The 11,608-nt window shown below is 42.9% G+C and overlaps 1 protein-coding gene across 3 annotated transcripts in view; it reads right to left on the reverse strand.

The window, feature by feature from the left end:
• The window catches only part of ipo13b (importin 13b), a 32,975-nt gene extending 21,397 nt beyond the window's left edge, over positions 1-11,578 (reverse strand). For 2 of the 3 annotated variants that reach the window (XR_008572743.1, XM_054790486.1), the window contains exons 1-5: positions 11,115-11,578; positions 10,676-10,768; positions 2,329-2,454; positions 1,897-2,253; positions 1,130-1,383 (exon numbers count right to left, since the gene is read on the reverse strand). Coding sequence is in view for 2 of the 3 variants with exons in the window: in XM_054790486.1 (XP_054646461.1) it covers positions 1,130-1,383; positions 1,897-2,253; positions 2,329-2,454; positions 10,676-10,744 (806 nt within the window). In the remaining variant the exon portion in view is untranslated. The remainder of the gene's footprint in view (positions 1-1,129; positions 1,384-1,896; positions 2,254-2,328; positions 2,455-10,675; positions 10,769-11,114) is intronic. The other variant, XM_054790485.1, reaches the window with a different exon arrangement.
• Between the last annotated feature and the right edge of the window lie 30 nt (positions 11,579-11,608).

Raw genomic sequence — 11,608 nt, forward strand, 5'->3', positions numbered from 1 at the left:
CCTTCTCTAGAGAGAGAGCTCCACCCTATTAAGATGTACAGCATATGAATTCCATTTCATAAACCTCTACCTGTCTCAGTAGCAGCAGCGCATGGTTTGACTGCACTTAAGTTCGAGTGAGTGACTTTGTATGGAGGTGTGTGTGAGATGCACTTAGAAAAATCATACATTTTTTAACAAGCGCTGTGCAGATGCAGGTCACGTCCTCTTAGCTTTTGTTGAGAAAACAGAGGATTTTACAATGCCTTCCAGCCTTCCTTCCTAACTCCTTGCCATCCTACTGTCGCACACTTCCTGAGACCTCCTTTATTCTCTGCCAGCCCCACCCTGTCGCTTTCTCCACCACCCCGCCCATCTCTGATCCCCCCCTCTGCAATTACCTCAACACTCTGAGACAGGGGAAATGGGTTGCCTGGCAACAGGATGCGACTCGACCAATAGCGTGCCCCCAAATGAGTTGATTGTAATGCGTTTAAACAGAGGGAGAGAACCAGAGGCAGGGAGGATGGCGTGCCATCCTGGAAGAGGAGCAAGATGGGAGGAAAGGAAGCAGAAATGGATGGAAGGAAAATAAGATATTAAATAAAATTTCAGAATATCTGTATATAGATGACTGGAGGACATCAAGGCATGTTTTGTTTTGGAGCTAATCGGGCAACCACATGGAAAACAATATGGCTCGCAATGTACTTTAAGCGTGTCAGAAGCTTCCGTGTAGAGGTGTGGTGCTAAACACGCTTCTAACTTTAACTTGAATCTACTCTGAACGATGGGTCAGCATCCAGGTCCATGACGACATCTTTTCCCCCTTACACCTTTGACTGCCCTCCTCCTCTTAGCAGCTTTTTGTCCCATCACCCCCGCCCAGTCCGTCTCCTGTTCGCCCCTGTAGGGGAGGGGTAGTGGATGCCACATCTGAATCAACCGGGCATGATGACATCTCTCCTCAGCTCTGTTACCACAGCAACACCAGCCAACCAAGAAATACTGCTCTTTTCTCTTCTCTTCTCCCCAGGCTGACAACATGCCCAACCAGTGCCCACCCTGTTTGTTCCCTAATGGAGTTCGAACACCCATCATCATGCTCCAGGTCTTATTTGACTATTTGACACATATGCACAGCACACACCTTTGGGAGTCAGGCTGCGAGATGGTGTTGACCAATGCCTCCACGGCGGTGTCGAAGAGCTCGGGGTCGGGTAAGGCGCTGAAGCAGTCTTGCACTAGGCCCTCGCTCTCACTGAGGGGCACATCCAGCAGCACCCAGGAAGACAGGCAGCGCAGCACGCGAGCTTTCACCGCCCCGGGGCTGTCCGTCCTTCGCAGAAGTTGCTGCAGTAGGGGACACACCGACCCCCATTCCTGTCCCAGGGCGCCCCGGACCTATGGGAGAATAAATGCTGTGGTTACTGTTATGCTGGTGACTGAGGGTGTAAAGTACACTTTAACACAAGGGTCACCAACGTTTTTCCTTGTGAGAGCTATTTTTACAAAATGAAAATGGCCAAGAGCTACTCATTTTTGTAACATTTATTTTCAGAGCTTATTTTAAACCCAAACAAAGCGAATATGCTTGTTTTACCAGAACATTAACAAAATGCTAGTGTCCACAACTCACATTTTGTATTTCAGAATGCATTTCTTTCTACTGTTTTTTCATTATTAACTGAAAACCTGAATGAAAAGCAGGCTTGCGGGCACCTCATGTGGTCGTGGGGGGCTACCTGGTGCCCGCGGGCACCACGTTGGTGACCCCTGCCTTAACACATGTGGCATATCTGTCATCTGCACAAATAGCTCAATAATAGGAACGTACAGTGGAGGTAGATTCGGACCAAAAAGGATGAAGATTCAGTAAGGATGAAGATTCAGTTAACATGTCTTTATAAAACGTACCAGCCCCTTTCGATACTGTGGTAGGCGGCTCGTCTGGAACTCCTCAGGAAGAACGGTGAGCAGCTCCAGCAGCGCCAGGCACCGTGCTCGCCCGTCCACCCCTCCCCCCTCTTCCTGGAACACCCGCACCATCTCGGCCACGGCGCCAGGCCAGGCCTCGGGCATGGTGTTGAGTGCCAGCGAGGCCAGGGCCACGCACAGCCGCGTGAGCACCATCTTAGAGCCCGCGGAGAAACAGGCGATCTGAGAGAACAACTGGCTCTTCAGAGACTCATACTGGTCGCTGGGAATGTCCGACCAGTAGCGGGAGATCTTGGTGTGAAGTGCACTCGCGCCAAAATACTGGATCTCCGGCACCTACGGCCGATGAGAAGATAATAATTTTACTGGCGAGAACATGACAATATTCATTTTTATGTGTGTGCAGTGTACCTTGTCTGGGCTGAGCAGAGCCCAGCAGAACTGCCAAGCCTGAGGAGAGACCTGGGCCTGCATAAGCCACTTCTGGGCAAGATTCTTGTTGTCAATGTTGGGATCATAGTACAACTGGTGAAGGGCCTGCAAGGCAAGACAGGAGAATAAACTGAATCAAATTAATGATACATATAGATATACTCAAATGCATTTTTTGGGTGGAAAAACCTGACCGTTGGTGACCGTGGTAAAGGAGCACTTGTGCACATGCACACACATAAAAGAACTAAAAAGAATTATTTTTTTTTTAAAAAAAAGCAAAAGCACTGACCTAAAAAAACAGCACTGAGAGTGGTACTAAGCACTTGAGTGCAGGAAGAACAAGCAGCAGGGGGAAACAACAAGAGAATACAGTAGAGATGAATGATGGCATTTCAAAGGAACACAGGCACAAAGTCTGCAAGCATCCCCCACACACATCAATCAGCCACCAATAAAAACACTGACAGGTTGGTTTGCCAATGCAATAATGGTGCCCATGTGAGCTTTAATATGACATTTCATGTTGAATCGGTGTGACTAAAGTTGAAAATTCTATATATTGGTGGTGCCTCATATTAAAAGGCCCCAAAGTAAAATTTGGTAACCAAATTGGGGAATACCTTAAAAGCTTCTGTTGCTGAGGCAACTTCCTAATGTATTTAAAAAAATCCAAAAAAACTTCACAGTCACTGCATTTGAAGAATCATGAGTGGTCAGCTTCCAGCAGCTTTATCTACCTCTGCATGCAATTTAAAATGTTGGTTGCACTACTTAGCTGTTGCTGCGAAACTTATGCATGTTACACTTTCTGTACTGCACACTGAACTCAACAGCAGTATTAATGCTCGCTGAGCAGTTTGTTCCTTACCGCAATTACAACATTGGTTCTGTTGTTGCTGTGTTGTGCAATACTGTTGTTAATAAATGAGCATGTGGTCTGAGAGCTATTGTTTCCTTGCCATTTTCTCATGCACTCCAAATCATTAAGTTTAAAAATTGACTTGTCAGAGCACTCCCGATCAAAAGAAAATAAAAAAACAAAAAAACAACAAGAAAACAAAAGAAATAAAACAAATAGGCTATTGATCAGCTGATCACGGAGGGCATCCACTGCGTGGAACTGATGTCAATTTTTGTAAAATTCTCAATTGGATTTAGATCAGTACAACACGCTGGATAGTCCAAAAGGGTGAGTTTATTCCTCTGGAAGAAGTCAGGCGAGCATTGTGAACTGTACCGTTGTGCTGTTGAAAAAGCCGGTAATTACCACTCAGACGAGGGACTTCAGTCATGAGGGATGCCCCTGCAACATCACAACATCAGCTGCCTTTTGATGCCCCTGCACAACCTGAAGCTCCATTTTTCCATTAAAGGAAAAATTAGCCCAGATCATGGTGGCGCCCCCTCCACTGTGCCGTGTGTGTGGGATCTCCTTGTCATGCCAGTAACGTTGGAAGCCATCAGGGCCATCAAGGTTACATTTTTTTCCTTTTTTTCCTTTTTTTTGTCTTGAAGGACAGATCCTCTGGCTCAGGACCGGTGAAGTTTTTTGCATCTACCACTTGATTTGTTTGTTCCTTAACCCTGAGGATCTTTGTCTTACTGCAACCATCTCAGCAGCAATGGGCGTGCTGCGAGAGGTCTTGCTTATGCAGCTCAACAATCCGACCACGTTCAAAGAGAGAAAGCTTTTTTTGCTTTTGCCATCAAGTGATCATGACAGTGTGAATTCCTGACAGAAAATGACATTGAATTTTTGTCAGGATTTTGACTTTTAAAGGCTGTGGTCTTAAAACTTTTGGTCAGACGATGAACAGCCTATTTCACTTCAATGCTTGTTTGCAATCAATTGCTTGCTCAATTTTTTTTGTCTCAGGCCAAATTCTTTTTGCATTTTGAAGCTCCTTCAGATCCAACAGTGCAGTTCAATTGGTCTTAATTTTGATCAGGAGCGCATAATGGGAGTTCAAACTTCAGAAATAACAGCCTTTTTCCAATTAGCACCCCATTTGTCAATTGCTTTTAGTACAACAGGCCTGGACAAGTGTTCAACGTTAAACATCTTACACACAGGCAACACCCCACCTCTGTTAGGGATCTGATAATACTACCTTGTATGTACTGTATATAAACATATAGGCAAATGGAGATTATCAACTAAATGAGCCCTATGCAACAGCGCTAGCAATCATTATTGCAAGCATGTGCATTAAGATGTTTTGTGCAAGTCAGCTCAGCTCTACTTCCCTCTTTTTACTAATTGTGTTGTTACAGTAGAGCTAAAAGCAGCAGCAGCAGAAGCAGCAGCGGCGGTGGCTCATTAGCGCGGTTCATGGTGTGCTCGCACTCCCGACCCAAACTGCACCCCTTCTGTATGTGCTTCCCAGCTTTTAATAATCAAAGCACAGGATAGAAAACAATCTGCACTTTTTTTGCAATTTGCTGCTTATGTCGTCTCACACCGAACCATTAGTTGTCTTCTTCTATGAGTCATAGCACGCACTCACTTGTCGTCAGTTAACAGGTTTAAAAACAACAAAAGGAAGAAACGACACATGGGTGTTTTTTTACAGAATGAAGCTGTAGATGGTGGGAACCTGCCTGCACCACCTGGCTTCAACCTGTGCATGTTCTTTGGCACACCCTGCTGAGAGGTCGTCATCCTCCTTGAGGAGGAGGAGAGTGATGCAAGTGAGAAAATACACCTCGGTCAGACAGACTCGCCATCTGCTCTCACACATCCACGGATTTGCCCAAGCTGCTCTACACTGTACTACATTGAGGTTGAGCTAACACACAAAAGAGTAAACCACTAAATCAAAGACAAGCTGGAAATTGCAACTGTATCTGAAACAGTGTGTGAGAGATACTAAGAGCACAATAATGCTTACTATACCCTGGAATACAAAACTCTGTCCAGACACCATGCAGCTGTGTCTCCTAAAGGCATCGCAACATTCAGTTCTGAGGTTGTTTCGAATGGCAGCCATAACTCCTTAATACATTACTGCACTTGTTAACATGAGAATCAAACACTTGCAGGAAAATTATGAATAATAAGAGAACAAAGACAAACATGTAGAGTGGGCATTTGCTTGAAACCAACAAGCAATTTAAAGACAACAACGATCATATCTCAGCGCATGAACAACCATACCAAGTGTCCAACAGGCACAGTTATCTTCTCAAGGGACAATACTATAGAAATTAAACATGCATATACTTTTGAGTAGTAAGTGTACCACTTGTGTAACAGTATGGATTTACTTTCCATGAAAAGGAGTCAACACGCGGGGCTGCATGACTGCTGCCGTGACTGGGGAGATGTGGTTCTTTGAGGAGAAATATGAATCTCCTCCTTTGGGAAACTGGGCCGCATGGCAGTTTTCCAAAATTAGGAGCCCAATCACACTTCCAAGATGACAAGTGCCTTTCTGAGGAAGCTGAAGGTGATTGAGTGGAAATTTTACCTTGATAAGCTGGTAAGCGCCATGCCTCAGTGGCCACCTGACCCGAGTCAAAACATGTCAAGGTAAAATTTGAACTCAACATACCTTAAAAAAGTCTGAACATAAGAAACTGAACATTAATTTTCTAAAAAGACAAAGGCTACATTCATACTGCAGTTCAATTCCAATTTTTTTGCTCAATTAAAATTGATACTTTTTTTTTTTTTTAATACTATTTTGTCCTTTGTTTTTTCTGATGTTGTATATTAGCTTGGCTATATTGTAAATCACCCCACTACTTCAGTATACTTAAGTGTTTAAAATAAATCAATAAATTACTGTGATGTCTTTTGTTCTTTGTACTATGATTTGAAATACTGTAAACTACCTTTTCAAATTTACCAGATACATTAGGTGAACATAGTACACATAGTATCGGAACGGTATCACCAATACCAGCCTGAATTTTACCCAGTATCGGCTCGGAAATGAAATCAATGGTATCGCACATCACTAGAGCACACACTGCAGCAATCTTTACTTCCGTAAACACACGGAAATGCGAATGATGTCGTCCTTTTGCGCATGCACGTCCACTGATCTGTATTATATATCTGGATACACCATACGTCGCACCCGCCCGTGCAAGCCGCTGAAGCCACAGAGAGGCCATCTTACCACTCATATCTCGTATGTAGCAGACTACATTGGCACAGCGTACATAGTGTACAAAGCAGATGAAGAGGCTCGCAGAACATCTATATTTTAAATTAAAAAGCGGGGAGATTCTCCCAATCCTTCAAGTAACGCAACCGTCGTCCCTTAAAAACGATTTGATACGTTATTCTCTATCTTTTGGCTTTATTAAATGTACTTTTTCCCCTTCCAATTCTCATTGCCTTTGGGACAAAATTCTACTCTGCACCCTGGCTCAGCACTCCCCTATAGCAATGCATAGTTTTACTCCTCTAGAAAGAGATTTTCATTTTAACTGCATATCCCATCCCTTTTTTCCACTAAAATCCATGGTCATGATCCTTTACTTTTTTCCCTTACTTTCATACAATTCACTATGCTCTCGTCTGTACAAAATATGAATCATCAAAGAGAGTGACTTTGGACAAGTTTTAAAATCATTTAACATTTTGCTGATTTTTTTTGTTTGTGTTATGAAATAGAAATAACCTCTTTTCTGATATAGAAATATATTTGAACAAAAATCACAGGAATAATATGTAATATAATATGTAATAATATATAAACATTGTCTCCATATGGGGGTTCATTTTAAATTCGGGTAAAACAACAACAACAAAAAAAACCGTATTTTTTTATATTTGCAAGCAACAGCAAATTATTTTGTAGTCTAGTCGCGGTTGTTTGTTTACATATCCCCCACGACCCCCTATGTAAAGCCGTTATGACTCAGGTATGGTATGATAGACAGAATTTTAAAAAATGATCATACCCGAGTCCTTATGACTAAGCTCAAGCACACCTGTTGTGCGAGGTTAGCCTGAAGACTAACCTTGCATTTAGTGTGAGTGGGTAACAAACTAACAGACTTAACTCACAAGTTCTCACATAAGTCATTGTCCGAGAAGTGTTTCTTGTGAGTGGTAATATGGCGGCCGCATGGCTTCACAAGTCATTGACCAATGGTGTATCCAGATATATTATATACAGATCAGTGATGCACGTCACTTTCCAGACGCTTTGCGTTCACATTAACAAGTCGCATATGTTTGGTAATGTGAATGACCACAAGATGAACCTAATAAAGCAAAGTATCTCTCCTCCATCCAGTCCTAAACTGAATTGTTTGGGGCATCCTCAGTAGGAAATAAGAAAGATGGAGAAGTGCAAGGTGTCTAATCTCCGCCAGCTTCACTAGTGATGTCATCATGGAGGAGCAGAAGACAACCTGTGCAGCTCTGCCCAATTCCATGTCCAAGAGGATTAAGGCAGTGCTAGATAGCAATGGCACTGACACTAAATAGTCACACCAAGGACACAATTTGAACATGTTTACTGTAAGGTGTACTCACTTGTGTTGCCTATTTAGACAATAATATCTGTGTGTTGACCCATTTTCAGTGGATAGTAAATCTATACTGTAAGACATGCTGTACACTGATTATTCTAAAGTATATCCAAGCTTTATTTCTCTATTAGTGTCCCATGAGAAGTTAAAATGGCTGCTGAATTGTGGGGGTTGTGCTCACATTGGTGAGATCCTGTATAAACACATTCGGTTGACAATGAAGAACTTTGTTTGACAAGCCAGAGATGGAACAAAAGGCGTTTCTACTTACAAAGTCTGAACCAGGAACCATCATCTCCACTGGCATGCACACACAATCACGCATCGACCAACCCACTGGAGTGCACTACTTGGCAGCAACCAGCAGAGGCACTGTTGACTCAGTCTCATCGAGATTGCTGTCTTAAAGGAAAACTGCACTTTTTTGGGAATTTTGCCCATCATCCACAATACTTATGTTAGACATGACCGCACGTCACAGAGCAATATAGAACCCAACGCCTACACTGAGCATCAACTTTTCTAAACTCAAAAACAAAAACCCAGCAGCAGCTCCAGTATGTAGCCTTACCTTTGGATCGTGGTCTGAGGCATTGTGAGTGTGGTGCTGACACGCTGCGGGCAAGTGTGTTGTGAAGCTAATGGCTAGTAGCAAGCTGGTGTGGTGTGACAAGGCACCAATATGCCAGTAACGTGGGTCTATCGGTGTAACAATGTTAATATATGGCCAATAGTCTTTCACTTGTATAGCGCTTTTCCACCTCCAAGGCACTGTTAGCACATTTACCTACCGATGACGCAGCATCAGGAGCAACTGGGGGTTCAGTATCTTGCCCAACGATACTTTGACATGATCATGGGACGACGGAGGATCAAACCTGCAACCTACTCTACCACCTGAGCCATGCCACTGTAGCTTGGTTAAAATGCATGTCATATTATATGTAAATGGAGCATTGTTGGCACTTTTTGGAGTTTTCTTTCAGAAGGTTTAAAAGGCGGAATAAGTGTTTTTCCCATTACATGCATTCTTAGCTGCATCTTTTTAGCTGTTTTTCTATCTTTAGAACGCACAGAAAAGAGAAAGACATGTTCATGTCTCACATAAAGATTTTGGATGATGGGCAAAATAAAAAAAAAAAGTGCAATTTTCCTTTAAGACAGGGAACGTAATGTCAGCTAATGGAACACTTACATGTAAACAGGTGTTCAGGATATTCAGAGTGAGATTCTCCCACCTCATTAGTGAAATATTAACTTACATACTTAAGTCATTGCCCGTTTTTGTCATAATCCTTCAAGCAAATGTACTCAGAGGCTCATACCTGGCTTGAACAGCACTGAAAATAAAACCACTGAACGGCAAATCAATGCCTCACTATGTAGCTTGGATGGCAGCATTGATTGTTAATACAGACACATATCAGGTACTTGCATTATTGATTAGCCAAACAATAAAAACCTCACAGGTACAATATGCACAGTGGTATAAATGGAGTGCAAAAGAAGCAAAAATTATGCTCATGCTTTGTCAATGTGCCTCTGTTAATATGATATTATTATTATTATTATTATTATTATTATTATTATTATTATTATTATTATTATTACACTCGAGTGCAAGCGGTATCAAAACAACATCTCCCCCACAGGAATGTTGCTTGTTCCTCTCCTTCAGACCTGCCTCAAATCATCCCCTCGCTATCGCCATCCGCTCCATCTCGCCCTTCCCCCCCCAACTCCCTCTGGTCACAGAATTCGACCCTGCACCCCTCCCTTTTCCTCACCCCCACTCCTAACACATCTCATCACATTAGCTCTTCCACAAGCACACACACCTTCTTCTTTCCCCAGTCTCTTCATTGCCTCCCCCACCCATCCTTCCATGCCTGCCTTCACTGTGGTGTCTGTGGCCACCCAGCAGGAGGGGGGGGGGGATTCATCAGCAACCTCGCACAACACTATGCACATACACAAACACACACGTCAATACAGAAATGCAGGTGAAGTGGTGGGCTCCACCCTGCACAAACCAATGTTGCTTTATCGAATGTTGCACCATTCCAAGTTAAAACAATTCAAACTATAATATGGAATATGAGATACAGCTGCACAGTTATATACAGTATTTTATATTATTATTGTGGTGTGCAGTGGTAATGGACTGTAATGCATCACCCTGAGTTACTAGTGGGGTAGTTGCCTTATTTAACTACTGTATATAAGAAGCCAAAAATTACACTTACTACATACAACTAAAAATCATAACAACAGAGCCTAGCGGCCTAGTGGCTCGCATGCCAGCCTCACCGTCTAGAGATCCGAGTTTGAACATCTCTGTGTGGAGTGGGCTTTGCACGTTAGGCTGATTGGAAACTCTAAATTGTCCATGACTGTCAATGTTCGTGTAAGTGGTTGTCTATTTGACCTGCAACCAGTCCAGGATGCACCCTGCCTCTCGCCCAAAAAAGTCAGCTGAGATAGGCTCCAGCTCACCCGTGACCCTATTGGGAATCAGTGGTATAGAAAATAGACGGATGGGTGGATGGAGGTACACCTGCACAGCTTAGACGCACTGATAGTCCAGAATATATTTATTGCTGTTGTGGTTTACAGTGGTAATGAGTTGTAATCACTCATGGTTTAGTTACTTTATCTAACAATTTGACAGAAGAAAAATATTACATCAACCATAAAACATACAGCAGATTCATGGATGTTGCATTGGCTCTAGATTGTGAAAGTTTACCACCAACTGCACAACGATAAAAAACATCAATTGCACCGTGTCAAATGTCTTTCGACTGGTGACAGCTTGAAAAAATCTTACCTTTTCTACGTTTTCCACCGTGAAGTCCAAAGCATCCGGTGTGGTTGTTATCCTCCCCGGCGTCTCCATAATAATAACCCCGCAGAGACGGAGCTGTCAAATGTCCAAATAATAACAAAAATAGATAAACGCATACATGTACGTCAAGATGTAAATAATAGGTGCACGTTACAAGATTGTACTCTAAAAAGTTAGCATCACCAGCGAGGGAAGGTTTTGTGCTAACCGGCAAGCTAACGTTAGCTCGCCGATGCTAACGTACTCGCAATAGAAACACATCCCGGACGGATAGCATGAGCAACCACAATGCTAACGCCATGATAGCTAACTTTAGCAATGCGCGTCACAAACTAAACAAATATAAGAGCATTGTTGGTGAGTGTCAGTCCATTACAAACACAGTGTTTGTAATTTAGCTGAAATAACAACGATTCCACACCTTTATATCCAGAAAGAGGAGAGCGGCGATGCTGTCAGCTCAGTGCCGCTTTACCGCTGGTGCTCTGCCACGGTACAGTGCTACGTTCAAATGCTATGGTAACTACCGGGGTCTACTACCCGCCCAGCAACACTACCGTAAACTACCCGAGACCTTCAGCTCTGCAAGTGAATATTCTTTTTTTTCTACATCTCATCTTGTCTCTTTTGGTGACTATGGTGATGGTAAGGGTTGTGCGTCCCCCAAAACGGCATTAATAAAGTACAGTAATAATAAATAGCAGTGACGTAATTCCTGAACGCAACATGGTTTTGACATGCTGCGACAACCAAGATAAGCATGATTCACAAGCCATACTAATTACAATTTGACCTTTTCATTTCTAAACATACGTTGCTATATAGCGAACGTAATGGTGTTTATTATTGTGTTTGTTTAAGATAAGGATTATTGGTAGTGAAGTTGCGCCTACCAAGGTCTACACAGAACAACAG

This window comes from Dunckerocampus dactyliophorus, chromosome 10 (assembly GCF_027744805.1).
Source record: "Dunckerocampus dactyliophorus isolate RoL2022-P2 chromosome 10, RoL_Ddac_1.1, whole genome shotgun sequence".
Classification (NCBI taxonomy): domain Eukaryota; kingdom Metazoa; phylum Chordata; class Actinopteri; order Syngnathiformes; family Syngnathidae; genus Dunckerocampus; species Dunckerocampus dactyliophorus.